This window comes from Lytechinus variegatus, chromosome 3, assembly GCF_018143015.1.
Source record: "Lytechinus variegatus isolate NC3 chromosome 3, Lvar_3.0, whole genome shotgun sequence".
NCBI classification, from domain to species: Eukaryota; Metazoa; Echinodermata; class Echinoidea; order Temnopleuroida; family Toxopneustidae; genus Lytechinus; species Lytechinus variegatus.
In genome coordinates, this window is record NC_054742.1 from 20,568,825 (window position 1) to 20,593,547 (window position 24,723).

Consider the following 24,723-nt stretch of genomic DNA (forward strand, 5'->3'; position numbering starts at 1 on the left):
AAGTCTATGAGAGAGGAAGTCAACATTTTGAAATGAGGGTTTGTTTCATGGACGATTTTTGTCGTTACTTCTGCCAACAGTTATTTCATGAAACTTCGCACATGGCTTCAGAGTAACACTATCCAAAAGCTGCGCACACCAAAAAACCATTCGATATGGCACAGAGTGGGGCCAAGGCCTTGAACTTTTTTCTCATTTGCATTTTTTTCTCATTTTTCGAGTATTGTGTGCTCACTGATGTATATACATCGGGATTTTCACAAAAATCAAGTCAAATGAACTATGCAAGGAGGTTTGTGACAGATATCCATAGCATGAACATTCTGAGCAATGTTTCTGATCCTGAACAAGATGTGTATCAAGTGAATAATTCTTGCGAGCAGAAAATTGTTGTTATTCCGACCTAAAAACGGGAAATTCTAGGCTTGTGATCATGAACAAAATAGGGAAAAACTAAATAATTGATGCGAGCGGGGAAAATGACAGACCTATTGATGTTTTGGAAATCTTGAAAATGACGGGTATCTTCCTACATCCTTACATCTTGCAGGGCTACAATTTATATTTTTTGCCATATTCTAATTTCTGCTTTTGTTTGTGAAACTATTTATCACATTGAAATTCGGTCTATAATGTTTTAACAATGTATATACCATAATAGATTAGATAAAAAATTTCGGAAGTTCTTATCAACGAGAAGAGAAATTAGCGCGTAATGAAGCTATATTTGAGGGATATTGATGATATTTAGGGTGAAATTATTTTTCACATTGAAATTCGGTCTATAATGTTTTAACAATGTATATACCATAATTCATTAATCATGTTAATGAAACAGGCAACATGATTCAAAAGTAGAAAACATTCTTTATACCGGCCGAGATTCATCTAATTTCTAAATTATACTGATAAAGAAAAGTGACCTGTAGATGAACTTTACCCTTACGTAATATCAATTCTATTTCTAAACATGTTTATTTGAAATTTTTAAATGAATTTTGTTATTGTGTTTTTATAATTGCCAAATTAAAAATTTTACCTTGTACATATCAGTGCCTGTATTCTCATTTTGCAATATATTATGTGATCTTTTATCTTCTTGTTATTCTTCTTCAACTTTCTTCTTTTTTCATTGTTTTCTTCTTCTTCTCCAACTTCTTTTTCTTACTCTTTTTCCCCCCCCTCCTTCTCCCACTTATACTTCTCCCTCTTCTTTTCTTCTTCCTCTTCTTCTCTTTCTCCTTCTTCTCTTCTTCTTTTTCTTCTTCTTCTCGGCCGGTACAAAGAATGTTTTCTACTTTTGAATCATGTTTCATTAATGAATTATGGTATATACATTGTTAAAACATTATAGACCGAATTTCAATGTGAAAAATAATTTCACCCTAAATATCATCAATATCCCTCAAATATAGCTTCATTTACGCGCTAATTTCTCTTCTCGTTGATAAGAATTTCCGAAATTTTTTATCTAATTAGCTAAAGGACTCATGATTTATCTTCTTATTAAAGACACTTCATAGAAAAGACTATTTTACATGTAAATCAGATGGCGGGATCATGCCCGTTTTTCACTTGCAAAATTGGAATTGTAATTCTCAAAATTGCTTACGTGTAATCTCTATGTTATTGTTCTTCTTCTCCTTCCTCCTCCTCTTCTTTGTTTTAAATATGAATGTGCTTTACATTACTCTTTATCGTAAATGATATGTATGGTTTAATACGCAGTAGTATGTTATTTATTGCATTCAGTCTGTGATATATGTGTAGTTTATTTTTTTTTAGATTTTGTATATCCATGTGCAATTCAGTCTTTGAAACTGTGATTCATGATTGGATAAATACCAAAAAGAGTGAGAGAAGTGACTGATTTCTCTATTGGCGCACGAGTTTTCATATTGGCGCTTTGTCTCTGCGCCTTTGAATGTTTTTAACAGTTAAATGACACAATATAAATGCTGTGGATCATCGTCTCAGTCGTGAATTTTACACTCGTTAAAACCATGATCGACACACTGACAATCCCTGGACAGCAGGATCAATACAATTACATTCAGTATACTTACTATTTCCAGTATATACAGGGCAATGTTCCACGCTCTCCGATATCTGTCCTAAACCGACTGATGGGAATGTAAATGTACCTTCACTTCCAACGTAGACTGATTCAGGACACGCGGCTAAAGGAAACAATACAATGGTCCGAACGTATCAGTTTTCAAATCTATACCACCCTTAATCCAATCCTAAAAGGCGAGTGGAACATTTGTTAGACTTACAGGCGCGCAAAGACTACTTTTTGGAAACAGTTGGACAAAAGTCATCATTCTGGCGCATGTGTATTGTAGCGACTACTGAGGGACACATGTACATGAGAGAATGTGTCTAGCCCACATTTTGCTGTTTGAATTTTTTTCAAATAAAATGGAAACATACATATATTACTTTACAAACTAAATATCATAATACTGCAGGGGGTTCTTTCAATATGATACTAGAAGATGTGAAATACATGGACAGTCTATATTTATGTTTTATATTAAAAGTGCACTTACAAACACTTCCAACAGTGATGGAATCGAGAATAAGATCACGAGGAGTGGCGTCAGAACTCCCAAGATTATCCCTCAAAGCTGTCGTTACTTCCTCAATAAGATCAGTTCCATTTGCATTGGAAAAAGTAGCCTGATAGTCAACGATCATACTACCATTTCGAGTATTGATGATAGTTGGTACGTCCCCACCAAAGCCTAATCCACCACCTACGAGCATTTGCCAGATCGTTGAATCACGAAACAGTGCAATGCGAACCTAAGAAAGATAAAAACCGCAGCAAGATCAGCGATCAGGCACGTATGGGGGGGGGGGGGGCTAGGCGTGCCTTAAAACAAGTAAAAACTGTGGGAATTAAAGGACTATGAAAAACTGGTTGAAAAGTTATTCTCCCCTATTTGTCAGAGAATTTTGAAGGCCAGATCAACATTTTTTTTTCATGCTTGTCAGAATTTTTGAAGAAAAGTGGGTCTAGCTAGCTCTCTTGTCCCCTCAGACAATCCTGGATCCGCACTTTTGATAAAGCGGGAATACCACACTTCTCGTCTAATTTTTATTTTCCACATGTAGTCTGGTGTCGGGTCTGGTGTTCATTAAGACCATGGACCTATTACCTATTCGTAATAGGTCCATGGTAAGACTGAGAGTATAGGGTCCTGTTATTCGAACCAGAATCATCACCTCACTAGTCGACAATAACACTCATTCATGTCCAACTAGAGAAAGTATGAAAATTAATATACTGTAGTTATAACCTCCCTGACAATGAACAAAAAGGCTGGTGTATTGAGATTACAAATATCAACAGCATGGGACTATTGCGTGACTGGATGTACACATAAACGAGTGTGCCTTTGAATTAAATGAATATCACTTTAACCTCCAAAATATGAATATTGAGCGTGAATTAAGTGGGCAGAAAATTCATATACACGATTTGTCCCGAGGCCCGTAACACAAATTTAAAGCCAAGAACATTTTTTTTACTATCGATTGCATGAACTACAATAATGATCGTAAAAAGCGTATGATTAATCGTTAACCTTTGTGTTACGGGACCCAGGTTATATTCATCATCCTTTTGTAACTATACCATCGCCTCCACCACCACCACCGCTATCATCGTCATGTCATTATAATCATGACATCATCATCACATCACCACCACCATAGTCATTTCATTATAATGACGACATCATCACCACCACCACCACCATCATCATCGTCATGTCATTATAATCATGACATCATCACCATATCTCCACCACCACCACTATCATCACCATGTCATTATAATCATGACATCATCACCACAGTGATCATCAATCATCACTACAACCACCACAACCACCACTATCATCGTCATGTCATTATAATCATGACATCATCATCACATCACCACCACCATCGTCATTTCATTATAATAATGACATCATCACCACCACCACCACCACCACCATCATCATCGTCATGTCATTATAATCATGACATCATCACCATATCACCACCACCACCACTATCATCGTCATGTCATTATAATCATGACATCATCACCATATCACCACCACCACCACCACCACTATCATCGTCATGTCATAATCATGACATCATCACCATATCACCACCACCACTATCATCGTCATGTGATTATAATCATGATATAATCACCACAGTGATTATAATCATAAAATCATCACCATAACCACCATCACTGTCATGATATTGTAACTATGGCATCATCATGATCAATACCATCATCAATAATGATTAGCATTGCCCTTATTGTAATTAACTTGTATAGATACTTACAGGAGAAAGAAGGTCAAATGAAGAATCTGGGAAGATGGGATCGTCGATATCTATATAGGGTCGATCATATGTTATCGAGAATCCTAGCGTTGTAAACTCAGATGCTGTTGATAAGGAAAAAGAAACACTTTCTCATTTTCTAGCAATAAAGAGATTTGAACATAGTGATAATACCCATATGTGAGCATGAAATGGTAATATGTACCACTAACGGCGATAACTCAAAAAAAGGAATTATTTAATAATGATAAAGGAATTATCATAACCAGCAAATGCTGAGTCGTAGGAATGGAAAATATTTTATGGAGGTTAGTTACGTCACGATGTATTATGTAAATATAGATTTGTACGTAAATAAGTGAAATTTGCCATCATCGTCATGTCATTATGATAAGGAAGAATATGATAATGATAAAGGAATAATCATAACCAGCAAATGCTGAGTCGTAGGAATGGAAAATAATTTATGGAAGTTTACTTCACGATGCATTATGTCAATATAGATTTGTATGTAAATAAGTGAAATTTGCCATATATTTTCCACATAAATTTGATAACACCATGCATGACAACATCTAAAACTTTTCTCGACATCTTAAAAAACACAAATGAGTAAAACGGACAGATTTGAAAAAAAATGGCAAATGCTCCAACCGCTTTGGGATTAGTCTTTGATTTGAAAGAAAAAAAGGTTTTTCCATACGAAGCCAATATCTTACTTATCTTACTTATGACAAGCTTTCTTTCGTTAGGTTTTTATCAAATAACTGGGATGTTAATCAGATGTTTACCTTTATATGCGAGCAATACGGGTTCTGTTTCCAGAGTTTGATTATTACTTCCAACTCCTCTGCAGAAGTAATAACCTTGATTTTGAGAGTTGAAAAATTCAAATTGTAGAATGGGAGACTGTCTCACAAAGGGTAATACGTCTTCTCTACTGGTCCTTTTCATCCAGTAAGATTGCAAGTCCCCCGTTATAGGACAACGAAGGGTAAAGTTGTCATCAACTTTTATATCAGGGATGGTGAGTGGAAGTTCCATAAGAGCTGAACAAATAATGAAAAAGAAAAAATATCTTATTATTGGGCAAATATATATATTATGAATATCAGCAATTGTGGTGGCCATGAATTATATCAGACGACGTGATGTTTGTCAAATGTGTATTGCTGTCAGTTAAAAGAGTATATTCCATCGACATTTGAGTACAAATTGATCTTGAATTATTAATGGATTTATCAACTTTAATTCGGACGGTTTACAACTTACATATGTTGATCCAGACAGATACTCAGATACTAAATGTGGCCATTAGAAACAATTGTATAACACAAACGAAATAATGGGCATGATTCATTTGAGTGACACCACCTCCCCCACCCCTGAAATGTATTTCTTAACGCATTTGAGAGTTTGAGGTGTACGAGAATATATCCTTGTTAAAGTGATTAAGAAACGTCATGACTAGTGACTTGTAAACCCAGGTTCGAATGCAAATATTTGTAGTGACAAACGGTTGCCAGATTGTAACACTCACGTTCATCCTTTATCCCTAAGCAGTTCTGATAAAGGTTGAAGAGTGGAGAAGTTCTTCTCGTGCAACCCAACTCTATTAATTCCTCCTCGACCTCACGCCATTGATCATATATTGTGAAACACATAGTATCGTTGATTCTGTCTATTACAGTTGGACATTCTAAGTATCTTAAGGTAACCGGTCCTTCCGGTGGAAATGTCTCCTGGCTGCTCTCAAGACTTTCATAACTGATGTAGAACTGTTGAGATGTTATGGAAACCGGATCCAAGAAATGTATGCGAACAAGGTCATTTCCATTTTGTGTGATATCAAAGTAATCTCTCTCGTATAAGATAGGGACTACATATCGCTTTCTTCGTCTGCTTGGTGGTCCTAATAGGAAGTTATCTACGATGACCGATATCCGAAGACCAGCAATGGTATTACCATACGAGAAGGAGAATAAATACCAAGGTAGATCAATGGAAAAGAGATACCCATTTGATGGTGAACTATAAGCAATTGCTCTGAGCGAAGAAGAATAGAAAAATTGTGTATAAATAGCTCGTACATTAGGACATGATTGGTTAGGATCAGACGATGCTAGGAAATTATTTCGCAACTCCAACTTCTCAACACATTCATTACCTGAAAGCAAAAAAAAAAAAACAATTAAAACGTGTCATAGATCTCCATGTTTTATTTACGTACGTAATAAATGCCTGGGCTCCGTAACACAAATGTTTGCGATGGATTGCAAGCGATTGCAATTATGAAACAATCTTACTGATTGGTCCCTGGTCAGTATTTTAAACCAAATGCGCGTGTAACATTGATACTGATTGGTCAGTCTATTTAGCGATTGATCATTAATCTTTGTGTTACGGAGCCTAAGTCACACCGCCCGAGCGTTGTTGGAGCGGTCGTGGAGCGGTAGGGAGAGAGGGTCGAATTTCGCTCACAAAATTGGGGAATATCGAAAACAACGATCGAAAAAAAAAATCGAAATCGAAAATGGTGAACGGTAGCGAGCGGTGATCATTTTTTTTTCTCTCCGCTCCATGAACGCTCCAACAACGCTCGGGCGGTGTGACCAGGCCTTTAGATAATGCAACTCAATACAAAGGTGTGATTTAGATCGACTTGAAAACGCCCTGTTTCTATGTTCGTCTAATCATGAACATGATGAAGCATACCAAAGCAACCTAAACAAAATAATTGACATTGATCAATATTTTTAATGAATTCACGCAACTGAATGTTACAAAAAATATCACATTGACATTCGTAACACCCAACACGTTTCCCTGTTTTGAAGTTATCACTTTGAACAATCTTAGCAAAAAATATATATATTCTGAGAGAGAACACTGGAAGCAACTGTCATTCGGTGGACAGCATGCTCGTACTGGACTTTCATAATGGAGCCTAGACAAAGAATAATCCGTCCCTCCCTCACAGTGCACTAAACAGCATTTTTTTCATGTTTTCATCAAGCTAGAACATGCTTAAAGATTCTATTTTTGTTCGTATCCAGGGTTCAAAAGTATATTCTTTTCACATCGTACGCATAATGAACTACTCCTCTGTCCGGGATAGCAATCATAATTATGTTTTCCACAATCACACTCGGGGACTTTCTATATGATGTGTGATTACATTACGAGATTGATGCGCTAAATGAATGTCCTCATCAACATACCCCAACATACACATAACCGTGTTGTGGCAGTAATGATATGATTAAAGGAAGACTATCGTTCCTCATTGGTATATGGTCATTGGCCACAAACAATTCGAACTATTAATATGCATCAAACCAACCACCAACCGCCTACCCAAACCTTCCATCCACTCGAGGCCAGATTCACGCTTGTACATCTATAACCTGATAAATGAAGTGTGAAAGAATGAAATGCATAATATCGACTTACCTAAAATTGTGACAAAGCGTACAGCTCTTTTTTCGCCCACGTAGCTTTCTGCAATACATTCAAATCTGGTGATAAAGTCAAGTATGAATAAATTATAAATATGGGTTACATTGTAAGAAATATTGTTGAGAACTTCTAATAAAGCAGGTATACAGTGCCGATCGTATAACTACAATCCGCTCTGATTTAGGCTTATCATATCGAAACCAAAGATTTTTGGGGAATGGTCAATTATTAATAATTTGAATTGGAAGAACTAATATAACTTTTTTTTTTGAAAAAAAGAATCATGCATCCTAGATGGTAATATTGTACTACCCTCTACCTCTCCCAAAACTGATAAAGAACTCTGTCCCGTATGTAGTTTGTTTCTTTGGTGTTTTTAAAGTTCATTTCAGTGTGTTAATGAACAACATAAAGTTTGTTTCAATTTGTGATTTGTTGCTCAGCTACCTGTAGGTACACATGGTGATACAAGACGACTCAACAAGAATAAAAATTAATGACATCCAAAACATATAAGGCCTGCTTACCTGTACTGCATATTAGCAATTTCACCAGTAAATGTAATTGTAGATGAATTAGTGGTTGTTGACAGGAACAAATGATTGAATACAATCAGATCATCTGGGACAAGCCATCGGACCGTTGGAACAGGAGTACCTCTCGCTGCACAAATAAGGGACACTTCTTGACCGGGGACTACGGAGTTGTTTCTGGATATTTGCACAATAGAAGGCTCATCTGTAAGAAAATGCAAAAGAAAGTTCAGTTTGATTTCCATATTTAAAGAAGCGATATATAACCCGTTTTACAAAGAAGACCAATCTGTGATTGAAATGCAATTACTTTTTTTCTATTAATAGCTAATGTCCGGAATTTTTTTTTAAACAATTATAGATGACATGAATTGTCCCACGGTGATATTTTATAGCATTATGTGAGGGTGTGAGTGTGTGGGGTGTGGGTGTAAGGTTGAATCAATATTTCGTAATTTCGTTCTTTGCTTTTATTCTTTCCCACGAAATTTACAATACAGATATTGAAATTGTGTGCAAAATTTTGTCTCCATGAACTGTTTTAGGCAACGCATCATAAACGTACAACTACCTTGATACATATACGTTGCATTATTTATGTATGTTTGTTTTAAATCACCCAAATACATATAATTGATGAATGATTCCTTCAGACAATGGGGCTAATGTAGCACGAAATGAAAATGTTTTCATTCCCTTTACATTTATCTTGGGATTGTTTCATCAACATTTTGTCAGACAATTTGTAGGATCTCAATGCTTTATTTAATTTTGATTGGCTGAAAGCAAACAAAGGGACTTGTCGGATAAAACATATGACAAGACCTATCATGAAACACTCACTGATATCTTGTTTCTATTATATAAATTGAATTAAATATTTAAAAAATGCGATAGTTTCGCAAGCATTTCATAATAAAATATCGAGTGGCAGTTCCTTTATAATTTGCCAAAATATATTCTACTTTCTTCTATCTCTTCAATAGAAAACCTACCGAAGCATTCATTATACATATTTGAAATGAAATGAATGCGTTCCAGAGGTTGACAAGTAAGTCCCATTGAAAACATCCTCTCCGAAGCTTTGGTGAAATCCCAGGCTGATTGAAGGCATAGGTTCCATGCAGGTCCTTGCTCGGTTTGAGAAACTGAACCACAGTCTTCACCTCTGTAATTAACAAAGTTCAGACGAACAGCTCCAGTTCTCACTGAAACACCTTGGTATGGATTTTGGGGACTTGGCGGACCAGTCTCTAGGGTTCGTTGAATGTAAACCTCGATACGATCAGTAGAAGATACCGGTAGTGGAACGCGAAGAGGGAGAATGTGTCTAAAAACTCCTATATCCTATCGGGAAATAAGAGGAAATTGAACGAGATATTGATATTCCTGAAAACCCATTCATCGTGAAAATGCATTCAGAAATTGAATGAGCAAAATATCAATATTTTCAAAAATTTTAATCATACATTCAGACCTTTTTCAAAACATAGGCCGAATCAGTTCAATAGCTCAAATCACGAATCATCTATAACAATTGCATAAACGATTTGCAAACTAAAAGAAGTCGAGGGTCTCACCGTGACACGTAGCTCAGCAGTCAGTGTTGTACTGTTCACAGTTTGTCTTTGTTGATCTATGATGGCAATGCTGAACATGGCATAAACATCCCCCGACAAATTTGGAGTGAAGGCAGGAGTGGTGACATTAATCTTTTGGAAAGAACCAATTCCAGGCAATGATGATGAATATTCAAGTTCAATTTTTCAAGTTTCAAGTTTAATTTATTGAAAAACCAGACATACATGTATAAGTACAAATCAATGAACAGATAATACAAAAGGATAGATAACATAATTATATGAGAGGTTTTCGAGGACCCCTAAAAAGCAGAGTTTGTGAGTGGGGCCCTACAATAAATGATATGTAAACATTGAAGGAACATACTGTAAATCATAAGAATAAAATACAAAAAAATAGATTTGATTTAAAAAAAAGCTAAATTTTCAAAATTTATTTCTTAAAAAAATTTCAAAATGAAATGAAATTATTTTTTAATTTTTTTTTTACATTAAATTAAGTTTAATTTTTCAAAAATTAAATGTAGAATCGTGAATATAAATTTTCAATAATGAATATGTTTACAAAATTTCTTATCATTATGTCGGGTGTGGCATACTCCATCTCTCTTTTCCTCTGTTATCTAAGTTTCTCTTACCGATTCAATGTGTATGCGTGAGCCCTGTGGTGCTGCGAAGAGATGGAGACCTATTAATTGTATGTCATCCGATGTGAATGGATCGCGGAAAGACCTGAATTCTGCACAAAAGCTGTTGAAGAGACTGGCATTCTGATCTACTTCTTGACAAGTTGTACCTTCTTCGTCAGATAATGATGAACAGCTAGACTCGTCGAAACCAGTTCCACAGTCATCGTACGAGTCACAGACTTGACTCTGGTTAAAACAACCACGGCTGACAGGACAAATTTCTTTCACTTGGTCACAAAATGCTGTAAATTGAATTCAACAGAAGGAATATCATCATAGGCGGCGGAAGCGGGGGGGACGTGTCCCCCCTTAATTTGAGGAGGGGGGACGGTCCCCCCTAAATTTGTTGTTGATTAATTTTTTTTTTTTTTTTTTTGCTTGTCAATTTATTTTTCTACACTCTAAAAAATGGAATGTTAAATCAACATTTGAAAGGTTGGAGGAGTGACAACCTTTCCAAATGTTACATCCAACTTTGTATAAAGCTAAATCCAACATTTTAAGTGTTTGGTAGAACCATTTAAAGTGGTAAATGCAACATTTAGAAAAGGTTGTCACTCCTCCAACCTTTCAAAATGTTGATTTAACATTCCATTTTTTCGTCTACGTCCCCCTATAATTTTTGGGTTGAGAACCTTTTTTTTTTTACTTGTCCAAAAATTTTTGGTTGTCCCCTCCTAAAATTTTTTGCTTCCGCCGCCAATGAATATCATCCCAACCAAGATACGGAAATGAAGAAAATAAACATCTTTATCTTAATACGAATAATTCTTCCCATTCATTCCTTAATTCATTTGATGTTATTCAATTAAAATTCAAATGCACCCTCTCCTCCATGAGAAGTCGTTCAATTCGACGACATTATGGTGACCCTTCTGAACCTTTCATCTGTTCAGGGAAAATAGCAATTGAACATTCTACATCCTACTTTGCCAAGCATCGTCTATAAATTTGTTCAATATACCCAACGGGAATTAACGAATGGCCCCATTTTATCATTCATTATGATTTAACACAGCATATGAGCGTATACATATTTTGTGTAAGGTTTCTTGTCATATAGCTACTAAACATTAACAAAAAATACATACGTGCAAGCATAGGAGGACTCGTAGAAGCAGGAACAGTACTTGGTCCAGAGGTGGAAGGAAGTGACTGCCATGGTTGCATTGGTAGCGGTAATTCTAAAGGAAAACAAAATAAAAGAACCCATTAACTAAGGATATACTACAGAACGGGAGACTACCTGTGGAAATATTGTGGAAAAGTCTCTAATTCACAAAGTCCATCTCTTACATTTCTGTGAACATATTTACTCTGTGCACAAGTTGAAAAGTGATGGAGAAACCTCACATCCCTGGCGTACACTTCCCATGATTCGTATTATGAGCTTGGTGGCAGTTGTCTGCTCTCATTGACGTTTAGATTCGAGACGGAAATTCTTACAGTCTGTTTGCCATAGTGATTTTTTTTTGTATAATATTGTTTTCAGTTGGCAACAAAGCATTCAAATAATCATGGCTTCTCTGGTATTATTGCTTGGAGGTCTGATGAAATTTTGTTCTCTTTCTACTTCATTAATTGCCACTTTTGATCTTTGTTCCATTCAGTATTATTCAGCTTTAATTTTTTCACGTGGCTCATATAAGTCGGATTGTTTGAAAATCATCATGTATATCCATTGAAGGCTTCTTCACTCTTGGTACTGGTAGTAGCCTTTTCAGATATCTAGTAACAAGTGACTTAAATATATTTATATATAAAAAATGACAGGTCAGAGTTCAATCCTGAACTCATATACGGCCATTATTTCATTTATTGTTATCCCATCTAAATCTTCAGATTGAGAAGATCCAAATGAAAGCAGAATTCGTTTTAATTCTTATTCAATTACCCTGAGGTCCCCATTGTTGGTGATTGGAGACTATAACTCTGTCATCATCAATATTCTATATTCCACTATCACCCATTACTACATTTCTTGTGAACGCTATATATAGCCTTCTTACTTATGTCATGAAATTAAAGGAAATGTAGCTAGAGGATTGTAATTATGGATTAAGGTAAGCCTAGGGAATACATAGTTCGGTAAAACGTTAGACCCATCGGTTCAAAAGTTAGTCAAGATTGCGATCAAAATATCACTCACCGAAGCATTCTGAATACAAATCATAAGCGACTTGCACCCATTCTCTCGGTTCACAGTAAACGCGTTGAAGGGCCGCATCATTGGTATAGGTGGCGTAATCTTTGACAGCCAGAAGACAGGAGTTTTGATCAATCGGTGGGATCCCAGTCTCGCCCTCACTCAAGATACTGGCGCATTGATCATAGTAGAATCTATACCGCATCCTGAAGCTTGTCGTTGACAAGTAAAGTGGTGGAAGATACGGGTTTGTCGCACTGGGACTCGAATTGATGACATAAGAAACCTCTAGTCGAACCATGTCAATTACTGATGGATTCCCACGAATGGGAGAGCGTAATAAGATTTCATAGCTGCCATCGTTAAATGTCCACTATGATAATATAAGAGGAAGAAAAAAAACATGTACCATAATGATAGCTATCCCGTATCATGCATACATCCCCAGTTTTTCTTTAGATATATGAAGTTTCATTTTTCACTGACCTGACGAAAAAGATATGATCTGCAAAATTATTAATTTATTGACTTATAGGTCTACATTTATCCAATTATCAGTCTTTTTTACCACCTTTATATTTTTGTATATCTATAAGGACTACTGTGACAATCGATACCTTCATCATAACTATGTAAGGCTTCTTTCTGAGTGAATCAATGTGAGATAAATATGATTACGGATGTTATATTTGATTTTTTACTGATTACACTAATGATAACAACAACAAGAATACTAATAATAATAATGATGATGATGATGATGATGAATGATGATAAAATAATGATAAAAAATTATCAAGTGTATAATAATAACTGTTGCAGTTCTCTTTACAAAGTACGATATAATATGAATACAAATATATCAATTGAACAAATGTCAAAAGTATATTTAAAAAGATAGTAAAATGATTAATAAATTATAATACAGAATAATGCAATTTAGAAAATCAAAGAGAACGAGCAACCTGTGTATATTATGAATACCACATAGTCTAGGTCTGTAATATATGACTATTTTCACGTCTGCACCCGGATACGGATGCAGAAGAAGAAAAACAATCACACTCGTCATAATCCAGACCATAATGATAATTGAATGATATAAATCCTTCAATTGAGACAAAACAGACATTGAAAACGATTCAAAAGTATATGTTTCAGAACAGTGGATGATTATCACGATTTTTTTGAGGCACGTTGTCATTGTAACACTACAAAATAATTAAGAATCAGGAATTCAATTTTACCTCTATGGCGTCAGATAAGACGAGAATAACTGGCTCCAGTGAATCACTTGTCACAGAAGAGAATGGAGTAATGACCAGTCTTAAGTATCCGAATTCTCCCACAGGAAAATCTACCGTAGAAAAAGAAATCTGCAACAAAGATGATAATACAAGACACCATGTTAAGCATAATTGTAAAACAGATTTCTTTGCTTTGTGCAGATAAGTTGATGAGATCAAACTATTTTGATTAATTGAAATGTGTCTTTCTTTGAATTATGTCAATATCGACCTGTTTTTTTAATAACCATGTTACCATGGTAATGATAATTGGTCACGTTTTTACTAATTATGAAACTATTTCGATAATGATGATACTAACAGAATGACAGGAATCATAATTTACATTATATATATATATATATATAAGTAATGACAAAGATAATAACAATATTGATAACCATTAATGTTTAATTGGCAGATTCTGAATTTTCTTTCTGAAGAAAACATGATCATTTGTTAAAAGTCTCAGGATGTTTATCATAATAAAAAATCTTCATTGGAGCTAAAATGCACTACTTCGTCTTATTACACATACAAACACACGAAATTGAATCCACAGCCTTCTATTGATAAAAAATATCGAGAATCAACACACCACGACGCTTCCATATTATTACCATGAACTTGGTTGAAATTATTATTACATATTTATTCATTTATTTTGTCTTATTTATGTTATACTACAGGGTTGGCCTGTTATGTTTTAAAAACTACTTTACAGAGGTGCCCTGCAGTTAAACAAACATCATTCAACATGAAAGTGTACAGTATAAAGGTAACATCATAAACTACTCACAACAAAACATCGAGAGTGGATAAATTGTTATCTAAAAAGCGGATACATGGATTGCACTGCTAAGGTGCTACTGAATCAGTTTGAAAGGCTGTGTATTTTCTTTAAAATCTAAACAGCTAGGGATGTACAAGTCTGACTATTTACGTGGAGTCCATTTAAGAAAGGCCGCAACATATGAAAAATATTTTCTTTTATATTCTGTCTTTGCGTGGGGAAGTTGGAGGGCCGGGGAATTTGAAGAATGACATTTAGAAATAAATCATTAAAATAAATAATTACATTTGAGTTTTAACATTTAAAAACAATGAAACATCTCCTTGATCTTGGCAGGGCTAATTTATACATGCATTAGCATTACTCCCCTTACTGGCAAATTTTAATTCGTAATATAGGCTGTATAAACTTTTATGTCACGTAAGTGATCTACCAAAAAGAGCAACACAACAATCATATTCCTCCGTATATTATAAAGGACTTTGTTGACCCCATTTTTTTACAGGCCTATATATCCTCCCCTGATTTTCATTGAAAGTCATGAAGCATTTCCAAGGAGGAACAAAGACGAAATAATTATCTTACTGCGTCGAGTAGAAAATAGTTGTTGGCAGGTCCAGGAAAATGTAACAATCCATCTGTAACTATATATTCCTCTTCCGCTGGGACGTAAACTACACTCCGTGTACACGCATCCTGGAAAGCAGAGGAATTACCTAGCACATGCTGGCAAACCTCTGGCGCTGTGATAAGGTTAGATGAAATGATAATTATTTGCATGCTTATTCATTCACAAGATTTTATTCAGGGGGGGGGGTGCTGGGTATGTTATTTACTATATGCATCACTCCCTGATTGACAAGCAAAAAAAGGGGGATTATTCCCAAATGACGGGTATTTGGGAGCAATAATCTTTTTTTGCCTCTGTCATTTTTTCTTACAACCCCATCCTTCCCCGACAGCAGCACATACATATACACCACCCTTTATTCAAAAATCATTCACAGGGCCCTGTAGGTCCATTAGCTGCTCGCATGTCACAAAACTTAAAATCCACAAATCTTTTATTCTTTCACGGATGATCTCTCATCCTTTTTTTTAACTAGCCTAATGACCGAATGGACTCAATCTTTATTGCAGCATATTTATATGTCTCTACTTTCTTCGGGCGTTGATGTCAGTATTGAATTAATGATACGAGCTTAAAAATACATAGATAAAATTAATTTAGGAATACTTATTTTTCCAAATATTGCTCTGGATAGTTCCTTGAAGGCTATACTCACATCTTGGACATTCTATCTCGTCAAAAAAGTTTCCACAGTCATCGTACGAGTCACAAATTTGATAATTCTGGTAGCATGCTTTGCTTGATGGACATGTTCTTTCACCATCACTACATTGACCTGAATAATAAATACAACGCATGTTTATTAATTTGCATGTAGAATATCATGTTGAATATCATCGAATTACCTTCATAAAATGAATTGCTATAAAGAAAACAAACTTGTGGGTACATGTATTTTTGGTAATACATTTACACGATAACTTTGCTCAGTTATTGAGGTGGCCTGTATCTTTGTTAATCGTTGAATCTTATTCGTGTACTTTACCACAAACAACTTTGCAAAAGCTGGGTTGCAGGGGTGGCGGAACGTTATCATTTGAGGGGGGGGGGGCAAAGCCAAAAAGGGGGCGCTTCTAAGTCAAAATGGGTAAAAGGATTTTTTTCACCATAAGATTATCATTTGCTTAAAGTAGTTGTGTGTTTTGTAGTAATTAAGTTGACCAAAGCTATTTTGAAGTGATTTCTAATTTAAAAGATATGTAATTATAGGCTCATTCGCGAGCGATCGGTTTGAAAAAAAAAATGAGATTGTAAAACCCGCTTTTTGTCAATTGTGGCGCTAATGCTAATATCTGTTAGCCCTAAAGGGACTGTGCTATTTGAGATGTATTGAGGGCATGTGATGCCCCCCTTCTGATATCGGCCGCAGTTCGTGCGATCGCGCCGAAATTCTCAAAATAATGAATTAATTATGCAAATTTATTCATGAAAAACATTATTTGCATATTTAACACACAATTTCACTTCAAATTTTCTTTTCTGATTGCATGCGAAAGACTATTTTTCCCTATGTATTTCTTTGTTTTTAGAATTTCTTATATGTATTACTGTTTTTTCATCTTTTGTTATTCATTGTTTTTTTTTCACTGGAAATTATTTCAGACCATTTGACAACTAAATTAAATCCTAATTAATTAAGCAGACCAATTAGAACGAAAAATAATCACCCTTTTATGAATTTCATCTCCCATAGACTTTGAACACTAAGTATAAAATTCAGCCATTTTCAGTATGGCATTGTGTCGTAATAAAATAATGTGACGACGCGATGCCATACCCATATGTCGCGAATTTGGTCTCAAAAGTTGCGCGAGACTTAAAATAAAAAGGTCATACAATTTTGCGGCACTAGATCTTTCAATGTTTCGGAAATATCGCGCGAAGTGTCGAGGGGGCATCATGACCCCCTACCCCAGTCCTTTTAGGGTTAAAAGGGCATCCTTGCGAGATGTTGAAGCGCGAAACGCGAACTCAAACCATGGACATTTCTAGTAATAAGACATGGAAATTAAACATTTCGAGCAGTTCTTGTAATCTTGAAAAAGACGAGCCAAAATTTGTGATATTCGAACCTGAAAACTGGACATTCTAACAATGCTTGTAATGAACAGGTTGAATACCTTACTAAACAATAAATGATGCGAAGCGTGAGTCAAAAAATCTGTGATTTTTTTTAACCGAAAATGTACTATGTTTTACTTCAAAAGGGGTGTTTCATTTTGGAAAGAGTCATATTTCATTTTGAAAAAAGACACTTTTTCATACGGGGATTTTTTTGTGCCGCTTCCGCCGCCCCTGCTGGGTTGAAATGCGATTTATTTCAGATTCTGTACGTGATAATTGTCTGTAAAATATCGAGATATATACACAGATATTACCAAAGTATTGGTAGTTAATGTATCGCTAAAATTAACGTCTAAAGGTATCATTACACTTCTCTAAACTTCATGTATAACGCTTTTTCCTGTTTGGAACATCATGGTAGTTTTATTCTTTGAGCCGCGGTGACCTAAGGTAAGTCAATGCAATGGACTACATCCCTTATACATATATAGAAAGGAATAATAGATAAGATACAAAGATAAATACAATGAAAGAGAATGGAAAAGAAATGAAAAAGTCAATGGAAATGCCATCAGCAGATGATAATAATAATAATAAATTGAAATAAAAGGAAGATATGGGACAGAATGTTAGAAATATAGAGGTAGAGGAGGGGGGGGGGTTAAAATGAAAGGGGAAAAGGGAACCACTATAAGGATTAAAAAGGTGAAAAGGGAACCACTATAATGGGACTTCTCTGAAGATCGTGAAAAATTTCTTAATTCATTGCTTTATTCATACCGATGCAATAAGCCAATATCATCCATCATTAGCGTACAGGTGGGGGGGGGGGGGCATGGACTCCCAAAGGACTACTCTCTGTACGACATACAGACATAACGAATATAATTTTGCTGTATACGACCATACAATACGAATATACGTATTCTACAAAGAGATCTAAACTGGAAGAAGAGAAAGTGGAGAAGAAAAAGAAGAAGAAAAAAAGAAGAAGGCCAAGAAGGACAAATATAGAGAAAGGGAAAGGGTGAGATTGCAATATTATTATTCATAAATCTATCAAAAATAGATATTTGTATTGAAAAAGTTCAATATTTTGCGCGCTCTTTTCGCTCTCTCGTATCTTTCGAACTTTATCCATCCGCAATATCTGACCCCCTCACAGGGCTTTCCCTTTTCTTTTCTTTTTTTTACTCATTCTGCTACTGTCCGTCTGTTTGATCATGGAGCTATAGCTCTATGGTTTGATGAAAGCGACCAGTGAAGGATAACCAAAAAATATATATTGACTGATTGTTACTCGAAGATGATATTGCCTATAACCTCGTTTCTGCATGCGTGCTCAAAGATATATATATACATAGGCGGCGGAAGCGGGGGGGGGGACAGATCCCCCAAAATTTGAGGTGGGGGGACGATCCCCCCTAAATTTTTAGCTGATAACCTTTTTTTTTTTTTTTTGCTTGTCAATTTTGTTTCCTGCGTCCCCCTAAATTCTGGTGGACCCCCCTTAATGTCTCTTGTCCCCCCTAAAATTTAGGTTGATGACCTTTTTTTTTTTTTTTTTGCTTGTCTAATTTTTTTTACATGTGTCCATCACATAATTTCAGGTAGACCCCCCTAATTTCTTTGGGCTTCCGCCGCCAATATATAGATATACCTCTATTTCCTTGGTCTACTTACCCACACCGGACGATGGGTTGGACGATGGTGGTATCTCTTCACTTATCACGTTATTGAAATCCGCAGTGAAAAAGAAGAGTAACAGATACAACATGACACATCCTGTAGCAGACATTGTAACTTTGGGTACTTATTACTATTTTTTTTCGGAACTTTCTCTCTAACCGTCATGCGAGATGATTTTCAACACTATTTCAACCCTATGGCCTCCGTTAAAGCGTTTCGGTGTGTTACTCTCCAAGCTGCTGTTCCCTTTTCGGTACAAAACAGAGATCTTCTAATCATCCTGCATAAACCATGACTGTTTCCAACCATACACCTGAAGTATTATTTAAGGATATTTCGAAACACTTGCTGCGTTTATCAGGTAATGTGGAGCATGGGAATGCACGTACAGCTCTAAAAAAGATGGTCGGAGAGTGGACCTTGTTTATGCCAATTATGCGGCCTTACGTAACTCGCTCCAATCATCCGTTTAGTTTTGTTCATTCGTTGTGCGCTTGAACGATTACTACCAAAAGGTTTTACCAGTATATTTTTTAAGTTCGATCGGTGACGCACATTTTGTAAGAAAGACCTTTGGAAAATCGCAAGGTTTTACCAGTATATTTTTTAAGTTCGATCGGTGACGCACATTTTGTAAGAAAGACCTTTGGAAAATCGCACAACCATGAATCTCCAACGCCTTGCATATCTGGAACGGTAATTCCAAATACTTTGGTGAAAACGTATCGTAAAATAATATCTACTTAAATTCTTATGGAATACTCACTCTTTTTAGTAAAAAAATATTGTAAAGAATGTGGCTTTTTATCAGGCCTCATCGGAGATTGGAATAGGGCTTCTGTTCAGCTCATAGGAAAACCCCATGCAATGCCGGGAGGGCACTTCCATTGAGGAGTTGATACCACGTGAGACCATGGGGTCTCGAAAAGCACACTAAACAAGTATTTTCCATATTCGGAAAATGCACTCCTTAAGTGAAATACGTGTGGTCTTATAGTGAATTCCTACAAACAAGCCTTAAAATGAATGCCCCTCCTTAAGTCTATTTTTTACCTCGCGCTTCGCGCTCGCAATATTTGATTAGTAAGATGCCTATATGTTACTCATAATTACAATGACTTCAAGTGCGTCATGTGTTTTTAAGTAATTCTAACAAAATCAGCAAGCGCTTGGCTTTAGATGACTATGGTGATAGATGTATACTCTTAATGGATTCCTAAAATATAGTCCTTAAAATGTCCCTGTTTGGGGTCTCTACAAAAATTTCAACTCGCGCTTCGCGCTCGTATTGTTTGTTAAGCGAGACAGGTACGTGTCATGATTACAAAAATGTGCTTATAATGTCCCTTTTTAGGTCTGCATATAAAAAAAATCAGCTAGGCTTCGCGCTCGCATTATTAGGTCAGTATACCTGGCAACTGAGCGCGTTCGCTAAGTGACTCAAAAGTTTTGTTGGGTCCCCCCCATGCCGCGACCCACCGTACGCTACTGCGCGCCCCAATGTTGAATCTGGGTTTGTTATTTCGTATGATGTGAAAGTTTTCATGTAAATTAAATTTGCAACATGTTGATTTGAAAGAAAGAAGAAAAAAGTTCAGACAAATTTTATTTCATGAGAGAGTTTTGCCCTTTTTATTACATTTATATCACCAAAAATACAAAAAGTTTTCTTTTTTTTCCTGGATGGCATCATTATGATGAATTGGAGGATGAATTCTGTAATCATTTTCATTTTCATCGATTACATGAAAATAACCACATAATTGTTAAGTTTACGATACTTATTTCAATACTATACAGTTTGCATTCATTTTTTCAACAATTCGTCTTTTGGATATTTTCCCCTCTCCAATTAATAACTTTTTCATTGTCCGCAGATATTGGAACATCGGCTGCTACAATCTTAAAAACGCAAACCCTAAGAAGCAATTGCTTTTAACACCCCCCAAAAAAGGCTGTCAAACTAAAGATTAAACAAAAACCTAAGTGCTGCAGAAATAAAATTAAAGGTCAAGTCCAACCAAAGATTGGTTTGTATCAATATAGAAAAACCAAACAAGCATAACGCTGAAAATCTCACCCAAAAAAAGTAAAATAAGAAAGTAATGAATTTGAAAGTTTTGTTTATTTTTCACAAAACATTTTGTATGCACAACTCAGAGATATTCAAATGAGTGATTCGATGATGTCCCTCACTCACTTTTTTTATTGTTTGAATTATTCAATATTTCAGTTTTCAAAGATTTAACAATAGTAAAACAATGGTAATTCCACATATTCTGGGAGGAATAAAAAATAGTGTACATGATGATAGAACAATAAAATATTTCATAAACATATGATAAAATACGCAAAGAAATAGTATTAAAGTGGGTGATGTCATCAGTCCTCCACATACTGACCTGGCTTGAGTATGTAGTGTTCAGTGACATTAAGCAAAACTTTAAAATGTTATAACTTTCTTATTTTGGTATCGAAATTTTCACTCTCATGGCTTGTTGGATTTTTCTCTTTTTTATTGGAATAAACTTTTGTTGGGGATGACTTGCCCTTCAAGAGGAAAGGAAGCTTTCTATTAAACTAAACAAAAGCGAGTTTTAGCAAATCCTACTTGATTATATATGACGAAAGGGTTGTTTGCACATGAAAGAAGAAAATGTATAATACAGCATCCCATTCACGGTCGTCAAAATGTTCCTTAATGAAGTTTGACTATGAAAATATATTACACAAATTCGAGAAATTTCTCTTATTTTAATTTAGAATACACAAATCTCTATTAAAGAGCCAGTAGGCTACAGTTTAGGCCAATTATTTTTCTTCACGTAAATAGACCCCCTACCCTACCCCTCCGGAAGCCACTTTTGAGTATCCCGTTCAGAAATTATGAAAATGTTATCGAAGAGGGGGTTCAAGAATTATGGAAATGCTATTGAGATAGAGTTTCATCAAAAAGTGTGGGGGGGGGGTTAAATGGGAGGGGTTGGTACCAATAACATGGGAAAACCATTCCATGACATACCTATACTGTTTTAGTTTCGTGTTCATACAAAGTGCTCACAAAATTCTTTCGCTCTTGAAAATACGCTCATTCACTACACTCACTCGCTAATAAATAAACTGAAATACCTATAGAGGGCAATAACACAAATCCCCTTCCTGATTATTGGTCATGTCCCCAATGAAACTAAATTGCAGGCCCTGGGTATAACAGAGTAAGTATAAAGACAAGTTGAACACCTCAAAAATTGTGATATCATTGAACAAAAAGACACAATCTTACATGAGTTGCGGCTAATTTTCTTGTAAAATAATTTCATTTTGGTTGTAACATGCGAATAATCTATATCAAAATGATTTGTCATTCACACAATTTTGGTGTTTATTTATTTGAAAATATATTTTCAAGATTGTGAATCTGGGTTCACTCACTGTAGAAATACCTATAAATTGACTATTACATTACAACAAAGAATACGTTTCGGGTAATCTAAACGTAATTACCACTCACAAATGGTAACCATGATGGTAACCAACTGTTTGGGAGAAAATATTCTTTTGGTACATAGATTTCTGCAAAAAAAAATCAAATTAAATTCATGAGATTTTTTTTGCGTTTTCTTTATTATAAATATATCATTAGTTTGAACACTCACTGAAACATACATCATAATGCGAGATGAATTGAAAACAAATGTGAAAATACAACATGGTTCTATTAAAATACAATATCGATAAATTCTGCACAGAAACACTTATCATCACGCGAATCAAGTGAAATGCTATTAAATAATCCAAGAAGAAAACAGAACACCATTACAATCCCAAGTTTTTAGAGTTTAAGAATGATTTTCAAACAGAACACACAGGAATATCCACGGCAAATAGACTATAATCTTTTCCCCGGAGAGTAAATTTCTTTCCACGAATACAACAGTTAGATCCTGCCCTGCATGTAAACGGCGACAATAGAAACAACAAATTAAATTTAATCACAATTATTAATGGAAATAGAATCATATATAATAAATCCTAAAATAAATAAATCATATATATCATATAATAATATCACACACATATATACATATATATATATATATATATATGGAAGAGATGATCGTTTGTGACGTCACAATTTTTCTATATTCATGCTTTTATTAACATCAAATACCAATAGGGGTAACTTCCCAATATAGAAATTTTTATTGAAATCAACTAATTTTTTTCAACAGATAGCTTATGTATTTCATGACGAAGTAATTTTGACAAGAACATCAACTGGCAAGTGAATCTCTAATGAGTTATCTATTCAAATTTGAGTAGATGAAACCAAAGTCTATCGCCATCTTTTATCATGGGAAATTTTATTCTAGATGTATCTTCTAAAGGAGAGAAAACACTGACATCTTCGCCCGTTTCATTTACGTCTTCTTTCCGTTTTTCACAGTCCACTTTCATTAGGGCTTTGGTTTCAAACGATACAAAGTGTCACATAAAACTCATTCTTTGCTGTCATAGCTATAAAAAAAAGATACAGCCTGGTAATTTATATAATGTCTTTAAAAAGAAAATATATGAACATAGGAATAAGTCATTTCCCAAACCATCCATTTGCTACAAGAACAAAATCCTCACTTATTTTAGTTAGGAAATTTTGAATGAAGGAATGTAATCTCATGTTGTCAAAGAAGCAGTATATCTTGCTTATTAGCATCACCTAATTTCGACTAGATAGAAAATACAGAAGTATGGGTTGCCACCAAATATTTGCTCATGAACTGTTGCTAGTTTTACTGTTCGGCAAACTCCCCCGCCTAATGATAGGCAAAGCCCATTGAACAATTGCAGCATCAATTTCAAAAGTAAGTTCGATTCGGGAGGATAAGTTTACATTGAACGCAAACAGAATGACAACGAAATTGAAAAAAAGAATTCTAAAATAAGATTGTTGATTCATCAAATATTTTTACAAGTCCAATTCACATCCATTGGACGTTTTTCCTGTAATTATTACCTTTTTTGGGTTTATGTTAATTCGATCAATATTCTTTAAATTATTTAGGAAATATTCATTCAAATGGACAAGCCATCTTGTTAAGTAATTACAGAATTTTTTTTTTTACGTAGGCATTATGGCAAATTATGAATAGAAAATAATGATAATAGTTTAATTTATACATGTATAGCGCGTAATACACTGTTTCATTAGCGCTTGACATTTCACCCTAATCATCAGATCGTGGCATGCCCGCCCCACTCCCTGGGGAGCATTCTAATCAGGGTTCCAAGATTCACTTGCTAGTCATACAACATAGGATTCCGCATCCATTAAACACCTGAGTGGAGAGTGGCAAAATGTAGATCGACACCTTGCCAGAGGACGCTATAGGCCACGATGGGATTTGAATGCAAGACCCTCAATTCAAAACGCGAGAGTCAGAACCGCTACACCACGGCGCTTCAACAAAGAAGAGCAATATAATGCGAAAAG

At 35.2% G+C, this 24,723-nt stretch overlaps 1 protein-coding gene across 1 annotated transcript in view; it reads right to left on the reverse strand.

Moving 5' to 3' along the window:
- The window catches only part of LOC121410460, a 38,056-nt gene extending 18,391 nt beyond the window's left edge, over positions 1-19,665 (reverse strand). Inside the window, exons 1-16 of the mRNA XM_041602563.1 lie at positions 19,227-19,665; positions 16,135-16,254; positions 15,434-15,591; positions 14,017-14,145; positions 12,773-13,142; positions 11,715-11,807; positions 10,573-10,865; positions 9,935-10,066; positions 9,350-9,701; positions 8,349-8,559; positions 7,816-7,880; positions 5,903-6,529; positions 5,154-5,411; positions 4,363-4,466; positions 2,556-2,811; positions 2,067-2,180 (exon numbers count right to left, since the gene is read on the reverse strand). Of these exons, the coding sequence (XP_041458497.1) occupies positions 2,067-2,180; positions 2,556-2,811; positions 4,363-4,466; positions 5,154-5,411; positions 5,903-6,529; positions 7,816-7,880; positions 8,349-8,559; positions 9,350-9,701; positions 9,935-10,066; positions 10,573-10,865; positions 11,715-11,807; positions 12,773-13,142; positions 14,017-14,145; positions 15,434-15,591; positions 16,135-16,254; positions 19,227-19,341 (3,397 nt within the window). The 5' untranslated portion in view covers positions 19,342-19,665. The remainder of the gene's footprint in view (positions 1-2,066; positions 2,181-2,555; positions 2,812-4,362; positions 4,467-5,153; positions 5,412-5,902; positions 6,530-7,815; positions 7,881-8,348; positions 8,560-9,349; positions 9,702-9,934; positions 10,067-10,572; positions 10,866-11,714; positions 11,808-12,772; positions 13,143-14,016; positions 14,146-15,433; positions 15,592-16,134; positions 16,255-19,226) is intronic.
- Positions 19,666-24,723: the final 5,058 nt, after the last annotated feature.